The sequence below is a fragment of the Pelobates fuscus genome, chromosome 2 (genome assembly GCF_036172605.1).
Source record: "Pelobates fuscus isolate aPelFus1 chromosome 2, aPelFus1.pri, whole genome shotgun sequence".
Lineage (NCBI taxonomy): Eukaryota > Metazoa > Chordata > Amphibia > Anura > Pelobatidae > Pelobates > Pelobates fuscus.
This window is the reverse complement of record NC_086318.1, coordinates 301,432,514-301,455,045: the sequence shown is the minus strand read 5'-3', so window position 1 is coordinate 301,455,045 and position 22,532 is coordinate 301,432,514. Positions and strand designations below refer to the sequence as shown.

At 40.8% G+C, this 22,532-nt stretch overlaps 1 protein-coding gene across 1 annotated transcript in view; it reads right to left on the bottom strand.

The window, feature by feature from the left end:
• Positions 1 to 21,166, bottom strand: part of MAN1A1 (mannosidase alpha class 1A member 1) — a 216,474-nt gene extending 195,308 nt beyond the window's left edge. The window contains exon 1 of the mRNA XM_063443480.1: positions 20,267 to 21,166. Coding sequence (XP_063299550.1) covers positions 20,267 to 20,779 — 513 coding nt within the window. The 5' untranslated portion in view covers positions 20,780 to 21,166. The remainder of the gene's footprint in view (positions 1 to 20,266) is intronic.
• Between the last annotated feature and the right edge of the window lie 1,366 nt (positions 21,167 to 22,532).

Sequence of the window (22,532 nt, the reverse complement as noted above, 5' to 3'; positions counted from 1 at the left end):
TTTGATGATTATTTTTTAAATATCCTGTTTCCCACTGTCATAAAATTATCTTAGCTATACTCAGCAACATCTTCTCAGTACAAATATACCCCATATGCATATCTTTGGAAAGTAGCGATCTTAATATTAATCTAAATCTCTAATCCTAAACCAAGCCCTAATTCTAAACCAAATCGAACCCTCAATCTAATAATAAACCATTACCACAATCCTAACCCATAACGTAATCCCATGTGTAACCCTAATTATAACCTTAATCCAAATCTCAATCCTACCTTTAGCAATCGTGTTAAAATGATTCCCCCTGCTGGTGTCAGCCGAGGAATTCCCTTGCTATATTCAGCAATGGATGCCCGTGCTGACCCTAATCCTAATCTGAACCATAATCCCAATACTACAATTAATTATAAACCTAATCTTAAACAAACTTAATAATAAACCCAGTAATAAACCTGATAATAAATCTAGTACTTATGCTAAACTGAATAATAATCCTTAATTGTAATCCTTAATTTAATCTTAATCCCAAAGGTTTCCCTCTACTAACATCAGTGCTGATATTAGTAAAGGGATTTTAAACTAAAAAACAGTGGTATGTTGCTGCCATCTACTGGCTATTTTCAGTATTGCAGTCTCCCATTTCTTACATTGAAGACATTATGACCAATGCAATGCATCTGTGCTGAAAATGCCCAGCACTGATCAGAATGGCATTGGGGCATAGAGGGTGATCCCTCCAGGGTTTGTTCAGACCCTGGGGGTCTCCCAAGCACCAGATCACTTGAGAGAATGACTGTAGCTGAGCTTGATCGCTCAGCTGCAGTGTTCTTTGTGGATTTAAATGGCTACATGCAGTGCTAACTTTCAGCACTGCATGCAGCTCATCAAAAAGTCTGGGGCCACTAAAAATGGCCCCAACTGACAGAGGGGACCCCCAGGTTTCTAATGATACCTGGGTTTCCTAGTGTGAGCAGGGATTTAACCCTGCTCACACTACATTGCTGTCTATGGAGATTTAAATCCCCATTAAAAGAGCTACTTGCCGACCTCACTTTGAGCTCTGCATGCAGCTCATCAAAAAACCTGGGGCCACTAAAAATGGCCCCAACTGACAGAGGGGACACCCAGGTTTCTAATGATACCTGGGTTTCCTGGTGTGAGCAGGGATTTAACCCTGCTTACACCACAATCTAGATATAGGCATTTAAATGCCTATTTAAGAAGATACATGCCGCGCTGACTTCCAGCACTGCATGTAACTCATCAAAAAGGCTGGGGTCACTAAAAATGACCCCAGCTGATAGAGGGGAGCATGGATACCTGGAACTCCCTTGTGTTAGCAGGGATTAAACCCTGATCACACCAAATTGTAATAGTGGGGATTTAAATCTCCATTTAAATGCCTGTTTGCAGCGCTCACTTTGAGCTCTGCAAACATGGCATCAGTCAGTCTGGGGCCACTAATTCTGGCCGTTAGGTGAGAGAGGGGAGCCCCAGGAATCAAATGATACCTGGGGCTCATAGTTACCAGCAAGGTAATAGACCCTGCTGGAAAAATACTGCATGACGGAAATGTTCCGTCATGCGTCCTTAAGGGTGGGACCAGCATGACGGAAAATTTCCGTCATGCGTCCTTAAGGGGTTAAGGGACTATATTTCAAGATTTGTGTCTATCATTAAGTTTGATAGTATATTTAAATTTATACCAGGAATTGTTTTCATTTTTAAACCATTTTATTTTTATTTTTTTTAAATTGAAACCAGATGGGATTTGTTTAACTATAGGCCGTAGAAGGGACTTGTAAACCCTATCTCCCGAGGTCATTTTCTGTTCTCTTTTGTACCAATTTTCATTCATAGAATATTCCTTATTTGCAATTAAAATATACGTTAATAGGTTGGCTTGTGCAATATCTTGAGTGATTGGAATACTCGTACCTCCATCTACAATATATGCTTTTAATATATTTATCTTCCCTGACCAGGAAATTAAAAGGTTTTTCCCATTTTAAAAAAAAAATAATATTGGTTTCTTTAATTAGCGGTAAAATATGAATTTTCATCCATTTCTTTAATAAATAAAATAATTTTTGACTTGTTTAAATCCATATTTGTTTGACTTACCATTTTTCTAGTTTACCTAAATCATTAGCCATTTGTCTTATACCTCCTGGCACATCAACCCTGTTACATATCTTAGTATCATCAGCAAAACGACATACCTTACCATCAAGACCTTCTGCAATATCACTAATAAAAATATTAAAGAGAATGGGTCCAAGTACAGATCCCTGAGGTACCCCACTGGTGACAAGCCCATGCTTCGAATATACTCCATTGACTACAACCCTCTGTTGCCTGTCACTCAGCCACTGCCTTACCCATTCAACAATATTGGAATCCAAACTTAAAGATTGCAGTTTATTGATAAGCCTACTATGTGCAACAGTGTCAAAAGCCTTACTGAAATCTAGGTAAGCAATATCTACTGCACCACCCTGATCTATAATTTTAGTTACCCAATCAATAAGATTAGTTTGGCATGATCTCCCTGAACTAAACCCATGTTGTCTCTGATCTTGAAATCCATGTGATTTTAGATGTGCAACAATCCTATCCTTTAACATGATTTCCATCACTTTCCCCACTACTGAAGTAAGGCTTACTGGCCGATAGTTGTCAGACTCCTCCCTATTACCTTTCTTGTGAATGGGCACAACATTCGCCAACTTCCAATCTTCTCGGACTACTCCTGTTAACAATGATTGGTTAAATAAATCTGTTAATGGTTTTGCTAGTACACCACTAAGCTCTTTTAATAACTTTGGGTGTATTCCATCAGGTCCAATTGACTTGTCTTTATTTTTGACAGTTGAAATATAACCGTCTCCTCTGTAAACTCACATGTAACAAATTACTTATGTGTCCTTTTTCCTAACTTAGGTCCCTTTCCTTCATTTTCATCCGTAAATACTGAACAAAAATATTCATTGAGGCAATCAGCTATACCTTTATCCTCTTCTACATACCTTACTTTTGTTTTTAATCCAACGAATCCTTGTTTTCTAAACTAATAAATTGCTTTTGAAACCATTCACTTAAAACATTGATGCAGATAAGTAAACAACCCTGGCTACCTGATCCAAACTGTGTGTTTGGCAAAGAAAACGAACGAAAATCCCAGTTGAGCCGATACAACTAGCAGCCATTCATAGAAAATTATTTTATGCCTTAAAGGCAACAATACATAATTCTACTAAGTTTTATAACAGCCCTTCATTTTTGATAACTCTGGGGACGTTTGCTCAGCAACACATTTACATATGTTGCTATTGGTTCTGTAAGCTGTGTTATTACTTTTTATTTGGCTAATTTACCCTTCTAGTCTTGAAATTAAAAAAAAAAAAAAAAAAAAGGAAGACAAAATAGGTGGAAATTGACCATTTGTTTAAAGGGACATTATAGGCACTCAGACCACTTCAGCTCATTGAAGTGGTCTGGGTGCACTATCCCAGTCATTCTAGCCCAGAAACTGCAATGTTTATATTGTGGGGTCAAGGCTGTTTCTAGAGGCAGTCTACCAGACAGCCACTTGTGGCATTTCCTGGCCATTTACGGAGTTTGACTCAATGAAACTATACTGGACCTCCTCACTCTTTGAAAAAGGTATCTTACAATACCTGTAGAAAAGCACTGAATCAATGCTTTCCTATGAGAAAGGCTTAATGAGTGCGGTGCTTGCATTACCCATTGGCTGATGTCTGGACGAGCCAGACCCAGGATTCCTGTAAGTGCAAAATGGATATTTAACCATTTACTTGACGTGGAAGGAGGAGGAAGGGAAGGGGAAAGGTGGCAGAGAGACATTAAAGGGTTAGAAATACAGTTTTGTATTGCCAACACAGATATTTGATCAAATATATAAATATGAAAAGGAGACATTTGCACCATTACAAAAATGGTGCTTGGTGTGCTTACTGGTCAAAATACATGATTAATAATATGGAAAACAAAAATCTATAGAAATAAAGAACACCTATTTTATGCATTTGCATTATCTACGATTGCATTGTTGCATTCTGAAAGTAGCAGATTAATGCATTCTCGACAACGGAGGATACTGCAACAAAGGATTCAAGAATAAGAAAATTTACTTTCTTTAGAATAACTGAAAATACATTTTTAAATTCTAGTCTCTAACAGCACTGAACTGATGTATTAGATTCCCCAAAGAGATTTGGTATATGTGGTTAATGAAATTCAATATTTAAAGGATCACTATAGTGTCAGGAAAACAAAGCGGTTTTCCTGACACTATAGGGCACTGAGGGTGTAGGTTAAAACCCCTTCAGTTACTTTAACCCAGCGCCGGGCTCCCTCAGCGCTGGTGACCTCTCCTCCTCGTACGATGTTAGTTCCCCCGTCCGAAGTCAATGGAGCGGAATGCGCGCGCATTCAAAGTGTCCATAGGAAAGCATTTCTCAATGCTTTCCTATGGACGCTCTGCGCACTGGATGCGAAATTCGGATCCAGCGTGGCAGATGCGCCTTTAGCGTCTGTCCGGAAGACAGCCACTAGAGGCTGGATTAACCCCAAATGGGTGCAATGTCCCTCAGGTTTTAACCCTTCAGATGTTTACATCTGAAGGGTTAAAACCTGAGGGACATTGCACCCAGACCACTTCATTGAGCTGATGTGGTCTGGGTGACTATAGTGTCCCTTTAAGCATTCTGCAGAATTTGGTTGTGGGGGTGGATCCCATTGGCAGTCATCAAACACCCATGCAAAAATCAAACTGACAACAAATGTATGCGTTTAGGAATGAGAGGATAAGGACTAACAAGTTTACAGCTACATTGACTAGGGAATAACTAAGACACACAGGCAGTTTAACAACGTTGTAAATACTGATAATAAAAGACTCCTTTGCGTGAGTATAGTTATGTCGTGGATCTTCATATTGGCACCGGAGTCAGTCAAAATGCCGATAACAGGTTCATTACAGATAAGAATGTGTGAGAAAAAAAAAAAGAGGGATGACCAATCCTGTCAAGGAAGAATACCGTGTATTCTACTAAAAATGTCTCTGCCACCAGCTTCTCCATTGCATCAATGCTTTGTTTTTTCAGATATTTGTTTAAAAGTTTTTACCATCTATAGAATGCTCTAACAAAATTGGGTAAACCCACACCCCAGAGTTTCCACTAAAGTTATTAACCTTATTTAAGCTGCCTAATTGAATGAATTATTGTGTGGATATATACTCATGGCCAAAAAGCATAATGAGAGATCTATAAACCGTTCTGTCATCCGTAAGAGTTAAATCAATGCACTAAACAGGAAAGAACTTACAAAACAGATCGTAAAAAACAAATTATATGCATGCTTCTTTGGTTTGGACGACAGACAGACAGAACCAATAGAGAGCACTCAAGAGTCTTTCAAGGTAAATTTCATCTGTTGCTTTATTGAGCAATTACAAATTCATACAACGTTGCAGTCGACGTTTCAGTCTGTAAAATACTTTTTTCAAGACCTGAAACGTTGTGTGAATTTTTAATTGCTAAATAAAGCAACAGATGAAACTTACCTTGAAAGACTCCTGAGTGCTCTCTACTGGTATCGTATACAATTTGGCTGGAGACCACACTGGAGCATTAAAAGACCGGGAGCATTGAGTGCTGGGACAGACAGACAGACATCATTGTTGCACCATATGGAGTTAATAAAATATCATACTTCTAAATGTATGGGATTAAAGGATTTTTTTTCCCCCCGGTTAGTATTTTAGGAAATCAAGGCCGTTGGCACAATCAGTGACGTATTAGCCGCGAGGCTAACATGGCATTTGCCTTGGGCGGCATTTTCCAGGGGGCAGCAAAAAAAGCTGCCCCCAAATGCCCAGGGCAAATGTCTTGTTAGCCTTTCGTCTTGCTAAAAATCCGGGTGGTCGGCGCTGGAGCACTTTCCCCTGAGCTCTCTGCTCAGCTCCCTCGCGCACCGTAGAGTGATGCCGGGAGCTGGAATATGACATCATATACCGGCTCCCGGCATCACTCTGCGGCACGCGAGTGAGCAGAGAGCTCACTAATCAGTGCTCCCTCTCCAGCGGCACCCGACCAGCAGCCACTGAACCGCCAGGGAAAGGGAGAACCCCTCCCCCCACCAGCATTCCCAAATGTAAGGAGGCTGGGGGGGTTGAATTTAAAAATAAAAAAAGAGAGTTTGTTAATGTGAGTGTGTATATGTCAGGGAGTGTGTCTGTTAGTAAGAGTCTATGTGTGTCTGCTAGTGACTGTGTATGTCTGTTAGCTAGTGTATGCGTGTGTCAGTGAATGTGTGTGTATTTGGAAGGCAGGGCGGCGCCTGAGTTTTGTCATGCCTAGGGCAGCACAAAACCAGGATACACCACTGGACACAATGCACAACACACTGCATTCTGGGAAAGAGTTACACGCATTATGGGAACACTAGAGTGGATGCATAATTTGGGAACAAAACAAAAACATAAAAACCATCCCTTGTCATGTTACTATAATATGTAGGCACTGCGCACTTTGTTCTAAAGCTCCTGGTTTTGGGGGTGGTGATGGAAGGGGGAAGCTACAGTAAGGCTGATCTCCAGTTCATGTTTTTGTATACCATACATCATTCTCCATTAATGTAAAAAGGATTTTGAGAGATCTAGATATAGATTTTATTTATACATCAACACTGAAGACTAAAATATGTAGATTATATTTGTCTAGTTACACATTCTGCACATCCTTTATCGGGATTAATACAGAACATACACAGTTCAACAACAAAAGAGGGTCAGAGATAGCATGTCAGTGCAGTGGATGTTGACAATTTATTTTCTATTATAAATAAGGTATGTGAGAAGGCTAGCTGCTAGAGCAAGGAGAAGAAGATATCCGAAATATCTTGAGTCCTGCAGAGACATGGCACGAACAATGATTAATCCATTGAATTCTGTCATGGACATTTTTTCCAAAATGTATTGAATGCAAATGCCGGTGCCCTTAAGCATTTAGGAGTATGCATGTCTTGTAACTCATAATATGAGACAGCAAAACAACAGCTGGTATGCGAAAAATGACGTTTTATCTTAAGACATTAAATAGTATTGCAATGACCAGTAAACTGTACAAAAGTGAAATTCTGTGATAAACATTTGTTACGTTAACTGACAAATACAGTCAAGTTAGTTGTGCCTTTTACGTGTCCCAAATAACGAGTCATCTTTAAAATATTAGGACAGGTTTACAGATGATCAGGCTGCTGATGCTAAACACAATTTATATATTGTGCCAACGTGTATAGAACAATATATTCAGAGCCAATGTTTCCTCCCCACAGCTGTAAAGGTTGTTGCATTTGCATCACAAACTATGCAAATGATCATTTCCAAACTGAGCTCTACACATGTACACTTACAAAACAAAAAATCCACACCAGTGTCTGGCTCCATACAATATATTAGAAGTAAATGAAACAACTATGGCCACTTCAGTAATTTGAAGTAGTCAAATTTACCTGCACACAGCAAAACCTCAAACCTATATATGTTTACACCATAAAATGAGATATAAAACACCAAGGCATGCATGGGCAAACTGGTTGAGAGCCAAGTAAAACATAGCTTTGAGATAGTATCCCTTAACCCCTTAAGGACACATGACGTGTGTGACACGTCATTATTCCATTTTATTCCAGAAGTTTGGTCCTTAAGGGGTTAAAGAAAAAAAGGACACGCAACCAAACATATGGCGCATTTTGCATGCACACAGATTTAGGTGAAAATACTAAAACTATTCATTAATCAGCTCTAAATTTCTGACCGGTAGTTAAGGGCTTGCTAAATGTTTAGGAGCTCAAAAGTTTGGCAAACTACAGCACACTTAGAATACACCTCATTTTGAGAAATTCTGGGGAGCTACGTATTCATTATATATACACTCGTTAATGAGTTGGTCTGATGGAATTGTGTGCACCACGTAAGTGTGTGCTACTTAAATAAATTAATAGAGCAGCAAGTTACTTTACTATGCAGATTCCCATGACGTGCAAGAGCAAATATGTAACCAAATGAGCAGGATCTGATTTTACACGTTGAACGAGTGGTCTAATCAAGATTGCACTGATTCAAAGCAGGAAGAAGTAAACAGAAAATGTACCTGCACACAGCAAAACCTCATAACTATATATGTTTACAACATAAAACTAGATATGAACACAAAGGCATGCCTAGCTGGTTGAGATAGTATCCCTTAAAGAAAAAAAGGACACGAAACCAAAGTAATGAAATAGGTTGCTAAAGAAGTATTCACTGGTTATTTTTGACAGTTGCAGAAGAGGAGTCATGGGGGGCTGGAGGGGGGAGATGGGATGTTGAAAATCTGCCAATTCTTACTCTTACCTCTCGTCTCAAATCCCCACTGTGTCCTTTAGATTGTAAATTCACAGACAGGGCCAGATTACAAGCCCATTTGGCCTGGTGCTGACAATTTTGATGGGCCTAATTAGAGAATCTAATCAACAGAAAACACAAACAGTAATACCTCCCTAGCATCATGTATCTGGTGGAGGTGGTGCTGGAGGGAAACTCGCAGGATGCAGCTATAAGAAAACACATACCCCCTATGCTAATCTCTCGCTTTAATTTTTCAACTAAATCCATAGCCCCTAAGAGCAGGTTCGGTTAAGAAGAAGGTCGTGGCTGGCTTAAGAGGGTGATGCAAATCATGTAACCAGAACCGCCCACAGAAGTGAACATGCCGAAAAAGGAGGCTTGTCTGCCCAAAGAATTGGAAGGCCAGCCTGGCGTGAATGCATGCCAGGCTGCCTGCCAGTTATGCAGGATGAACAACCAAGGGCATACTATAAACAGCACCCTGAGCAAGGCATCAATGCGTCTATCTTGCTGGTCCACTCCTCTCCTAACCTTCTTACTAACAGGCAGAAGCTCCTGTTATACAGTCTGGGACAGAGAAAACATGTAGGTAGTGAGTGTAGAAGAAAGTTAACAGGCAACACTGTTAGAAAGACTGACGCAGCAAGAGCATTTGCATAGTGGGCAAAGTCAGCTTTATCTTAAGTTAGACAACAGAACAACTACAGCTTAAAAAGGACCACTATAGACACCCAGATCACTTCAGCTCAATAAAGTGGTCTGGGTGCCAGGTCCCTCTAGTGTTAACCCTGCAGCTGTAAACATAGCAGTTTCAGAGAAATTGGTATGTTTCCCTGAGTGTTAATCCAGCCTCTACCGGCTTTCTCTCTGACAGCCGCTAGAGGCGCTTCCACTCTTCTCACTGTGAAAAAAAATATATATATATGTGAGAAGACGCTGGACGTCCATAGGAAAGCATTAAGTAATGCCCAATTTATTAAACGCCGGGGTCAGCCACCTGACCCGGCGTTAAAAGCACAGTGCCTCAATCACAGTGGGAGGTCTAGATATCTCCCAAGTGTGATTGTTAATTCTGATTGGAAATTTAACAATCAGAACCAACAATCAGAACCAACAATCAGAACCAACAATCAGAACCAACAATCAGAACCAACAATCAGAACCAACAATCAGAACCAACAATCAGAACCAACAATCAGAACCAACAATCAGAACCAACAATCAGAACCAACAATCAGAACCAACAATCAGAACCAACAATCAGAACCAACAATCAGAACCAACAATCAGAACCAACAATCAGAACCAACAATCAGAACCAACAATCAGAACCAACAATCAGAACCAACAATCAGAACCAACAATCAGAACCAACAATCAGAACCAACAATCAGAACCAACAATCAGAACCAACAATCAGAACCAACAATCAGAACCAACAATCAGAACCAACAATCAGAACCAACAATCAGAACCAACAATCAGAACTAACCTTATGATTTCAATCCTTACCTTTCCTGTTCCTCCCTGCCCTGTTGTGGTCTTTGCTTGCTAATAATGCTACTGAACTTGTGTTTCTGGTTACGTGCTCTCTGGCTTGTTTATCTGACTTTTTCCTACCCTTTGACCTCGGCTTGTTTCTTGTTATTCCCCTTACTCTGCTTGTCTCCTGACTATTATTTGTGTGCTTAGCCCGGCCACTCTAAGGTCCGGTACTGCACCTTGTGTGTGTGTGTGTGTGTGTGTGTGTGTGTGTGTGTGTGTGTGTGTGTTAGTGTCACGATTACGGGAACCAAACACGCTATCAAAGTGAATCGCAATCTAAATATTGCCTTAAACTGTATATTAAAAAAGCCTATTTCTAATGTAATCGGTGCTGATATTAAGTTATGTGATCGCTAGATATCTGATCACTAAATGTGAAAAAGTCTATCAGACCTAGTAATCAAGTGCCAAGAGTGTGCTTGAATATATATATATATATATATATATATTCTAATTCAACACTTGTATGAATGTGCATAATAGGAATTCTGGCTCTAGATATCCATTCGAGACAGGTGATTAAAGTGACAGTGCTTCAATGTGCCAAATGATATGTTTAGGTGACAGTGCTCAGCAGAAAATTTCTAAATTGAAAGTAAAAAACAGTGCTTACTATGTGTCCCAAATGTTGAGCTCTCAATGTCATAAATTAAATCACATGCACAGCAAAACTGCTTGTTCACACGAACAAACACTCGAACGAGCTTAACAGGTGAACGCCATTACAATATTAATTTTCACAGCAGCAGCAAATGATCATTTGTTGTGCTTCATTTTAGCCACAAGTCAGCAACAATCTCCGAGTGATCTATGCAATGCCTACCTATGTTTTGTAGCAGAGGTCAGGCCTTTGTTATACAATTCTAAAGGTAATTTAATCTTTGTAATTATATGATTCAACTTGCTTTTCCACATTATTTTGTCACAGTAATGCCTGCTCTCTGTAATTTACCAATTGTGTATTATTTCGGCATGGCGATGTAATCTGTATAAATGACTGATTTTGTGTATAACACTGTGCTGTTACCGTTAATTCAAAATCATACAACACCTATCACACTATACCAATCAGACATACAACATCACGTTCTGACAAGCCTTTCAAACCATACGCCATCTTCTTAATGCTTGCCTTGGAATACCAAGGTATAAATAATTGGTTCAACACTGCAATAAACATACATACATGGATGGGAATTCCAGGCAGAATCAGACTCCCTAGACAGCATACATACCACACAAACCCAGTCTTAAACCTGTGCCTTTTACCTACCAAGGGTTCCTGAGCCCTACAACTTTACGATCACAGCTAATCAGGACATTAAAAAAGTACAAACACTACCTCATGTCACGCCAACATTCAAATCGGACAATAAAGGCACTTGCTCTGCTAAATAAACCCCTAACTACTTCTAAATGTGGTTCTACATTCGTACTCCTTGCATTAGATTAGGTTGGGACCCAAACTCCTATTTAGGACATACATTCAATTTAAGTACCGCATCCAGTAGCAGTACGCCGGTACACTTAATAAATTAGGTTCTACTAGAACACCGATCACTTTCTAAATGCGCCTCCCACATGGAGCTCTTCCATAAACTGGCATATCCAAAACTACATCTAGGATCCCACCCCCCCACCCCCAATCTGGCAAAATCACCTGCCCCTACACTTTGCACACAAACTAGGGAGCGATTCAGTCATCTCCCGCATGGAAGAGTCCGCACAACTCACGAATGGTGCTGCACATTATTTAGCACCTAAGAGGATAGACAACCAACGATGCAATGCACTGTAAATACCGAGCATGAAGGTAAAGACCGCAAGATGCGGAATGAATGGCTGTAATGGTGAATCTAAATTAGGACATTGAATTCCCCTCCCCTTTTCTCTTCTGTACCCCCCCCCCCCCCCAAATAAACATCAATAAAAAATAAAAAAAATTGTCAAAGTTACAAAATGTGGCACTAAGCACCAAAGCCACTACGTGTTTATGTAGCAGTTTTGGAGCAGAGTTTATGTCCCTTTTCTAAAACAATGGTACACATTGGAGTTTATGAAAAGCATCTATATTTATATTTGTCAGAAACTACACCTTAATCACTAAAGGCACTTCCAAAAAGAAAGCAAAAACCACACAAACACACGTCAAGCATCATAACCAATATAGCACACTTGTGTATATAGTGCCAGTAATGCCCTGGTGCCAATCACATTGTATGTAGTCCAACAGTTTAGAATGTCTTTGGAAGCTCCCAAGCTCTCCTGCGCTAATCACACTAGAGAAAGCACCAATGAGTTTAGCACAGACAGAAAGCTTACAGTTAGTTCTATGTTTGAAGGAGGTGGCAGGTTGCAACACCTAGCGGACCCTGGATAAGAAGTTAAACCATTTTACATCAGTTTGGCTTTTTATATAGAGGGAGGGGGATCATGGTGTTTTGGAGTGTTCCTCTAACACAGGGGTTCTCAACCCAGTCCTCAGGACTCCCTACCAGTCCAGGATTTGGGGATTACCTGGGTGTGTCTAAGGTGTTTAGAAAAAGGAAAAAAGACTCCAAGGTTTTTTGTTTTTTTTTTCTAAACACCTTAGACACACCCAGGTAATCCCTAAACCCTGGACTGGTAGGGGGTCCTTGAGGACAAGGTTGAGAACCCCTGCTCTAACACCTTTGATTTTCAAAAAGTCTTCTCAGGTGACTTCACAAAGAGTATGATGCTGAAAGTATCAAATGCTTGCCTCAGTTAACAAGCACAGCCCTGTAAAAGGGGCTTGCTTAGCGAAGCGGAGACAACTGACAGCGCATGGTTTGAGAAATATTACTCTGGGAGGGCACCGGTTATTTTGATTTGTTTCAATTGCTCTCCCACCCCTCTTTTATTTTCTTCTTTGGAAGTGGATAAAAAAAAAAAAAATACAAAAATTAAAATGGCAGCACAGTTAAAAACTCCAAGATTGAGCTTTTCAAATCTTATGTGTCAGCTTTACATCCATTATTTCCGGGGTAAAAAAAAAAAAAAAACATACACCACTATAGAAGCCGTGGCTCTTGAGAATGTCCTTATTTGTTACAAAATATTAACTAAACAGCAACATCACAGAGAATGTATAAAGATGAAGTCAAAATGTTACAACCACCACCCCCTCCAGTGGTTGTAGAAATTCCACTGCCTCAAGCTTACAGTGGAAGTTCAAAAAACACCTGGAGGGCTTGCTGTTGGATGGATCAACATGATGTTATATTTCAAACTTTTCCCTATTATAATGTGCACATGGCCAAACATAAGTTCTTTAGATCTGTATTTTAGACAACTATCAGTACACCAATTACCATGTCTAGGGTCAACCAGTCTGCTAGATTATCAAGTGTTTGCAAATGACTGCATTCCTCAATGAGATAGTGATCATGAATTTCATAAGACACTCCAGCGGTAAATGATGGCAATAAGGTTATGGGAAACAGTGTATTTTAGGTTTGCAGAGTTCTCTGAAAGCTTGGTCATGCTGCACAGGCCTAAGTTATGGAGAATGCAAGAATATATATGAGGTGACATCTTGCAACTATGAAAGCCTTCATTTGCTGCACATGACTAGGACCTTCAACAGGGAGATTTGAGTTTTGCAGAGCTTCCGCCTCCTCCTCCGTCCCCCACAATCAAAAAAAAAAAAAAAAAAAAAAACCCAATAAATAAATAATAATTTTAAAAAAAAAAATTCACAAAGACCAAGAGTTGCCAGCCACACTTTGCTAATGACAGAGAGATCAATATTTATATTGTATATAAATATTAGGATTCAACCGATTATCGGTCTGGCCGATATTCTGTATTTTTAGCAATATCGTATCGGCCAATAAAGATACAGATATTGCCTGTAATGCAGACCATTGCCGCCATCAGGGTCCTGGGGGGCCCAGCACACTTTTACCAACCTTCCCAGCAGCTCCCCTGTCCAACTCTCGTAAGCCCCGCAGCTGTCAGTGTTGCCACTGGTTACCATGGAAATGTTCCGCACGGGAGAGTAAGACAGGGGAGCTGAAGGGAGCTGCTGGGAAGGTAAGAGTGTGCTGGGCCCCCAATACTTCCAGAAATAGACAGTCATTATTTTGTTAAAAGACTATTCTGTTTTTTGTTATATTCCATATGGTTTCTTTTGGTACACTCCAAGTACAAAAACACCAATTGCACCAAACACCAAAACTGGCATGCACAGTGTGCATGGTTCTGACTCTGCATTGGAGGGGTTAACCTGATTTTTTTTTTTGTGGGTGTATTTAGCATAAAGATGGAAACCCCTTTGATCAGAAGCATCAGAATATCGCTGGGACAATGTGACACAACATCTTCGCAGAAAATCTGTTGAGCTTGAAGCCAGAACTCAGAAATACCATTTGCTACTCTAACAGTTAAAATTAAATGATTTGACTCAAAGATTTGGTTTTTAAAAAAAAAAAAAAATTTAAATGAACCAGTTATAACAAACTAGTCATGTGGCCTGGCTTTGCTGGAAAGAGAAAGAAAGCCTGACATAACTGAATACGAATACAGGTCAAGCTGAACTTGTATTGGAAGAACAACAAACATTTGAATAGACTTCAACTAGATGTTCCCACTTGGCCTATTGTAAGATGCTTAGTGATATGTGAACTAGCATAGGTTTTGTTTAAAGGGACACCATGGGCATCAAAACAACTTTAGCTTAACGAAGGAGTTTTAGTGTACAACGCATTCCCCTGCAGTCTTACTGCTCAATTCTCTACCATTTAGTAGTAAATCACATTTGTTTCTGTCTATGCAGCACTAGCTACACCTCCCCTGACTGACACAGGTTGCATGAAAGGAAAAAAAAAAAAAAAAAAACTGGTTTCACTTTCAAAAAGATATTTTCTTGCTTTAGAAGCTTTTATCTCCTGCTCTGTAAACTTTCTCTGCTCTCCCTCTGGAACTTATCAGGCACATGAAACTTCTGCAGGGTGAAGAAGACTATTAACCCCTTAAGGACGTCAATCGTGCTATGCCGTCCTTGGGGACCCGGCAGTCGGCATAGGACATCCCCGCCGTCCAGTGGACTTGCCTGCAATCCCATGCCTTCGATCACGATGGCATCCCAGGGAGAAACCCTGGGCCATGTGATTGCGAGGAACTTAGGATCACATGGACAGAATAGCTGTCCATAGCAGTGCCAGGTAGTCCCCCTGCTGCCTGTAATAAAATGAAATAAAGTTTTAAAACAGTGTAAAATAAAATATACATATACACACACAGAATTTATCTAATACGTAATGGAATGTAGAAGGAGATGCAAAGTTGGTTGAGGTGTGCCGAAACCAACGTACGAGTAGGCCTGTAAAAGAGGGCAAAAGAGGATTCAAAAGAAAAAACACTTTATTGCAAGTTTATACAGCTTGTAAGGAGTTTTACTCTGAGGTATATATGTAACTGAGCTGAGGACTACCTGTGGCCCCATCACCTAGTGATGTAGACTGGGGTGTAAGAGCGTGAAGCTGATGATGCAGCGCTTTTGCAAAAAAAAGAGGACCAGCGAAGGAAGCAATGATGTAGTTTACCTTAATAAAAAAATGGTGTAATTTCGTTCGAACTGTATTTTGATATCAAAATACAAAACAAAAAACACACATAAATAAAAATATATATAATTATTTTTTCTTTTCCTTTTCTTAAATTCTGCAAATATTTATGTAATATTTTTACATAATTAAGTCATTTTATTAATTACAATTTGGAGGACCTGCCTGACAACCCAGGCAGAAAGTCCAGAGAATTAAATTTGCTAGCACTATATTTAACCCTGTAACTTTCCAAGACACCCTAAAACCTGTACATGGGGGTAACTGTTTTACTCGGTAGACTTCGCTGAACAAATATTAGTGTTTCAAAACAGTAAAATGCATTTCGATGATATAAATCAGCAAACGTGAAGTTTTTTGCATTTTCCATGTATCTTTTACAGTTTTGAAACACTATTTTTTGTGTTCAGCGAAGTCTTCCGAGTATAACAGTACCCTCCATATACAGGTTTTAGTGTTTTTGAAAGTTACAGGGTCAAATATAGACTTTATTTTTTTCCCCATTGAAATTCGCCAGATTGGTTATTTTACCTTTCAGAGCGTATGGTAGCCCAGGAATGAGACTTACTCCCATGATGGCATACCCAAAACAACCCAAGGTATTGCAAATGGTGTATGTTCAGTCTTTTTTAGAAGCCACTTGGTCACAAAGTTCGCTTTCATAAATTGTTTTTTGCTTTTTTAACGCAAAACAAATATAAATGCTAAGTTTGGCCAGTGTTTGTGACCAAGTGGCTACTAAAAAAGACTGGACATACCCCGTATTTAATACCCTGGGTTGTCTATGTACATATGAGGTGTGATTTAGAGATGACAGATAACAGTGTTACAATGTTACTATTGGTAAATTAAAAAAAATATAATATATATATATTTTTTTTATTTATTTATTTTTTTATTTATTTTTAAACAGCATGTCCTACTTGTACTTATAGCCCTATAACGTTCCAAAAAAGCGAAGAATATGTTTAACATTGGGTTTTTCTAAACTCAGGACAAAATTTAAAAAAAAACTATTTAGCATGGGTGTTTTTTGGCGGTTGAAGATGCGGAACAGATTTTGGGGGGTCAAAGTTAGAAAAAGTACCTTACATTTTTGCATCACATTTTATATATTTTTTATAGTAAATTATTTGACATGATGAAAGTAATGGTATCTTTAGAAAGACCATTTAATGGCGAGAAAAACTGTATATAGTATGTGTGGGTACAGTAAATGAATAAGGAAAAATCACAGCTAAACACAAACAGCAGAAATGTAAAAACAGCCCTGGTCCCAAACGGTAAGAAAATTGAAAAGTGGTCTGGTCACGAAAGGGGTTAATCAGTTAAACTGCAAAATACTTCAACCCTTCCATGTTACCAACAGTGATACAATACAAACAGATTCCTCTCTAGATCATGAATCAAAGATTGGAGCACCTGGGTTCTCATTGCATACTAATGTCTGATGCATTCATGAATTTTCAAATATGGTTAGGTGGTTATATACATATTGCCAGACATACACACACATACAGCACTCACACAAAATGTATATGGACATTGTCCCTGTTTGCAGATCATAATGAAGGTCATTATAGCTGAAGTGGATACAAATTCTCTCTGAAGGAAGGGTTATCTACATGCAATTAATTCTAGCAAGAAGCTTTTAGAACAGGTTTTAACACTGCGAAAGTACTACAAACAGGACTTTACAATTTAACATCTAAATTAACATAAAAGTAATTGTGCCGACTAATTCTTGGAAAATATTTCAAGGAAAAAAAAATAAAATGGAAAGGACCTATGATATCCTTAATACTCCCTAGATTTCCTGAATCACCGAGTTTTCCTACATAGCACTTCAATTCCCAGAACAGAAAAATGAGAGCTAGTTGTAGTGTACCTTGCAAGAGCTTCCATTTAAAGAATCAAGAAAACAGATGGGAACCTAAATTAGTCTGGTAATTTTGAAATATGACAGATATAGCATGATACAGGTCAACGTGATCTTTTCACAAAAAATAAAAGAATGGCAAGCTCATGCATTACATACACAATTACCCAAAAGAGCACCAATGACCTTCATTAATTCTAATAGAAGACAAATGCTATACTCCTACCACAAGGTAAAAACCTTAGGATAATTTTTTTACAGTAGGAAAAGAAAGGCAAAAGCATTAACTGTAATAACCTTACTTCTTATGCTAAGAGAAGACTTTTTGTACACCATAAAATACACCCCCCAAATAAAAAGCAACTGGCATAAAGGAAATTGTATATTAGCCATACAGATTCACATTTTATGGAATTCAGCCACTCTGATGTCTCCGAATATAATGCTATGTGTATGCAAATTGTACAGATATGATGTAAAAATATCTTTATGTCCTTATATCTGCCCCTCAGTAATTGAAAACAGCTCAACAAGAATGTTAACAAAATTGCATATGACTGAAGGTCTACTTAAAATATGTCCAATTAAAATGTTTTGAAATGCTATTTGCATTACAAACAAAAAAAAACAAAAAAAATTATAAATATATTTATTTAATTATTTGCAGTACTGTGTGGTGACAGAGGCATGTTATTTTTTTCAAAACTATGAAACAAACAATTCAAGAACTTTGAACCTACATACACAAATAAGAGGAAGTACGTGTTGCACGTGATTCGACAAATGCATATCCGATAAGCAGCTCTAAGTTCACATGTTAATAGTGCAGGTGTTTTGTTGGACTATAGGAATATATACATTTACGTGCCCTTGTATCTGTAGAACAAGCATGCAGCTATTAAAGTATGGAGTCTCTGATGCTGGGCATATGGTCTTTGAAGACATCAAAGTGAAAATGTGTCTAAAACCAAAAGCTTCAATAGATTGGGGGTATGTAGACTGTGCTGAAATTTACCACGAACACCCATAAGATCTTACTGTTTGAAATGTATCTACATTACAAAGCAAATCACAGCAAAATAAATGTGAGAATTGTGTTGGTTACATTAGCAGTACTGTGGAGATGAAGGAAAATACAAATATAGTACAAGAGTTAATGAGGGGGAAAGCATAACAGCCACAGCGTTGAGGGATTACACAGATTGCAATGCCGAAAACATTTCAAGTAACTGGCCATACCATATTCTTGGGGTCAACTAAAAATTATGGGTCTGTTTCTGGCTTTTTTTTTGTTTTATAATTTTGTGTGCTCTCTAGTTCTGCCAGCACAGGATTTGTAAATTTAACCTGCTGGCTGCCAGATGAATAAGTAACAGGCTCAGACCAGTAAATAACATTAAAGAAAATGTTTAAAACTGTGTGCATTAATATACATAAAAAAAAAAAAAATTATGTAAAATCAATCCTTTTTATTAGGTGGTGTGGCAGTAAGATCTGCAAAGAGTTTTTTTTTGTAAAATTAAATAAAAAATTAATACACTCCACAAGCAATTGTGAGGCTGGAAAACAGTACTCAATAACTGTAGGTGATTCAGGAAACCACTTGATGGCTGAACACCACGACTGACCGATACGTGGTGCTTTCTTACTCTCTGCTAGAGTGTTCCTTTTCCGAAAGGGTGACGGTATATACAAGTGTGGGTTCCTAAACAGTTGACTCATGCTTGCTGGACTCTCACCACATGGTGTGCATTTAACGCAGGCCAACAGCTATAATGCAGAAAGGAAGCTTAATACCGTTTAAAGCCATGCATTCAATTTCCCTTCGAACATTCATGCTCAGTCTGTCAAACATGAAGACGTACAGAGAACACGGTTAAGAGGATCTTGTAGGATGTGCACTAGTGTGGACTGTAACGTGCTCGTTAGCCATACATATACTGTAATCCTCTCAAAGCTGCAGCATGACCCTGTATGATGTAGAGATGGACAATATGATTCAATGCCTCATTGCCCACTCACTGGCATACATTAAGAAAAGGGATGTGGCATTATCAAACTGTAAATGGCATACTAGTTGAGATTTCACTTATGATAAAATCCCAGTTAGTGCATTGTATCAGTAAGGATCTTGTCGGATACAGCCACAATGGCCACTGGATGAAATGACTTACTCAGAAGCCGGAAAAGTGGGTAATCATGGGGCAGACAAATATGCAGGGTTTCTGTTCCTAAGCGATAGCAAGCTGCATAGAGTTCCATCAGAAACAAGTTACATGGACACTGAATCTGGGGATGGACCTGTAACATGACAGCTCACCGATAGCACTATACACGTCTAAAGGAAAATATGTAACAACAAAAAAAAAAAACCCACACTAAAATGTGACACCCTTCTTCTAGGACTACAACACAAACCATCTTGAGGGTTACCTCTAGGACTAGTCACACTACCAGTGACAGCCACCCCCCCCAACTAGGCACACTACCACTGACAGCCACCCCCCCCCCCCCGGCACACTACCACTGACAGCCACCCCTCCCCCCCACAACTAGGCACACTACCACTGACAGCCACCCCCCCCCCCGACTAGGCACACTACCACTGACAGCCTACCCCCCCCCCCCCGACTAGGCACACTACCACTGACAGCCTACCCCCCCCAGACTAGGCACACTACCACTGACAGCCAATCCCCAGGATTAAGCAGTTGAGATGGGCTGCGATCTGTGACAACAAAAAAGCAACACTAAGTAAACTATAAACCAATCATCAGGACAACTATGCGCCCAGATGAAAATCTCACACGATAACTTTATACACAGTGCGCTCGGTACCTCTTTGATCTTATCTCTCTTCTCTTTGACATCGGGATCCTCGGGCTCCTTCCCCACCACTCCCACGGGGGCAGCGAACTCCCGGGGCGGCAAGTTCCCCCCGGACACGGTCCTCCGGTGCTCCCGCAGCAGCTCCTTGTCCCGCAGGATGTCCCCCTGGATGTCATCGGGGTGCCGGTTCAGCGTGTCCTTGGCCTCCCGCAGCGCCCTCTCGTGCTCCTCCCGGATCCTGGCCAGCCGCCCGCCGTCCTCGGCTCCGTCCTCCAGCCCCACCGAGACCGGCCGGAGGGGCTGCTGGAAGAACACCCCGCTCAGCAGCTTGGGGGAGTCCGGCAGGAAGAAGATGGCCCCGAAGCACAGGGTGATGAACCCGCTGAACACCAGCAGCAGCAGGAACTTCTCGGTGAGTCTGAACCCGGACAGCTTCCTGCCCGCGGGGCCCAGCAGCAGCAGCCCGGGGCCCGAGACCCCGCCCCCCCCGGAGCCCACCTGGGACACACTGAACGGCAGCATCGCCCACACACCCCGATCGGCAGCGCTAGGACCCGGAGACCCCACACAGCATCCACCGCCAGCACACTTCTACAACTTCCCCAGCGCACGGCACGGGCAGCGGGCAGAGCTCCGGCAGTGTCCCCGGTGTGCGCGGCGCCCACAGTGCAATGCTGACACTTCTCAGGGTGTTTGTAAGTGTCTGGGAGGGGGCGGAGTGAGGCCAGCCGGGCGGGGGCAGCTTCTCACTCTTCCTAGTAATGGGTGGAGGGAGCCCCGGTCACTCCCCCGGCCCCTGGGCGGGGGCAGGGCTGCCAGGTGACCGCTCTCCCCATGAACCCTCCACACAGCCGCTCACACCCACACACAGCCCGGTGCTGCTCCTGCCTCAGCCCTGCGCTGACTGAGACCCAGAGCCGCGGGAAACGGGAGGACGTTCCTACCCAGACCCCGCCCACCACGACAGTGACCCCGCCCACTAAGCTTGCTGACTCTTTTCACTCAGAACGTGACGTGATCGGTTCCTGCTTGGGTTCGTTGAGGGGAGTTAGCGCCGTTAGTATCGGTCCGTCACGTGACGTCACCGAGCCCCTCACAGCCCTTGTTGATCGGCCTAGAACCTGTGAAATTCCGTTTATTCCTATTCTCAACTGCCAGTCGTAACGGGATCGGAGGGCCACGCCCCTCTTTAGTAAACTTTTCTGCGAGTGTCGTCTCCTGTAGCCAATCAGCGCTTGGCACTAGACTGCCTTCCCGATGTAAATAATAAGGGAGTGGGCGGGCTATGCAGGGGGCGGGGCCTCGTGTCCTCGTGTGCTTCCCTGCCTAGTCTGGAGTTTCTCGTGCTTTTTGCAATACCGCAGGTCACACATTCTGAGCGCAGTGATGGAATCCTAATTACAGCCTGTTATACCACAAGCACTAACACTAACAGCACACTGCAGTCAAAGTGACAACATGCAGCTACAGTCACTGCTGGGCTACTTTAAAACCAGTCTTGACAATTTTTAGCTTACTAACGAAGGTGAGACTTTAGTTTGGGAGCTTGTTTAGGCAGGGCCCTCTTCACCTACTTTTCACACATGACATGGTTCTTAGCGTATCATTTTTTTAAATTATTTTTGTGTTAAATTTACGCACATGATAAAACAGACAGCATGTGCTTATCATTTTTTAACACACTCGTTACAGTTACTTTTTGTTTTGGGGGGCAATTGGATTGATGTTTTATCACCCTTTTGTCCCCCCTTTTGAGAAAGATGCAAACCATCTTTTTTTGTACAGTTAATTTCTATTCCAAATAGAGCTACCATGAAAAATGAAGCCCATCATAAAGTCCCTAATACGCATCCACCTGTCGTTCTGAGTGTTATGCACAGGCAGAACTTCAGAGAATGACAGTGTGGAAGCAACCTGCCGTATATTATTGGCAAAAACACAAAACCCTTCCTTTACCTCAGACACCTTATTACAAGCCAAATAATTTGTCCCAAGATGTACAAGTACATCTAATTCCCCTTCCTGCTTTGATTGCTTAACAATACTACAAATACGTCTCCTGTCTCTGTGAGCAGTAGCTCCAGGAAGACATCTCACAAAGCCACTGTTGTTCAACTCTACACCTCTTAAGATAGAATCCCCCAACAATAACTGCTTTCTATCAGGCCTTACCTTGTCCTTTTTGTCATTGGCAGCACTCTTGCTCACTTTAGGCATAGAGGATGGTGGTTCCACAAACTCAGTGCCTGAGCCTTTCTCCTTAACAACACTAAAA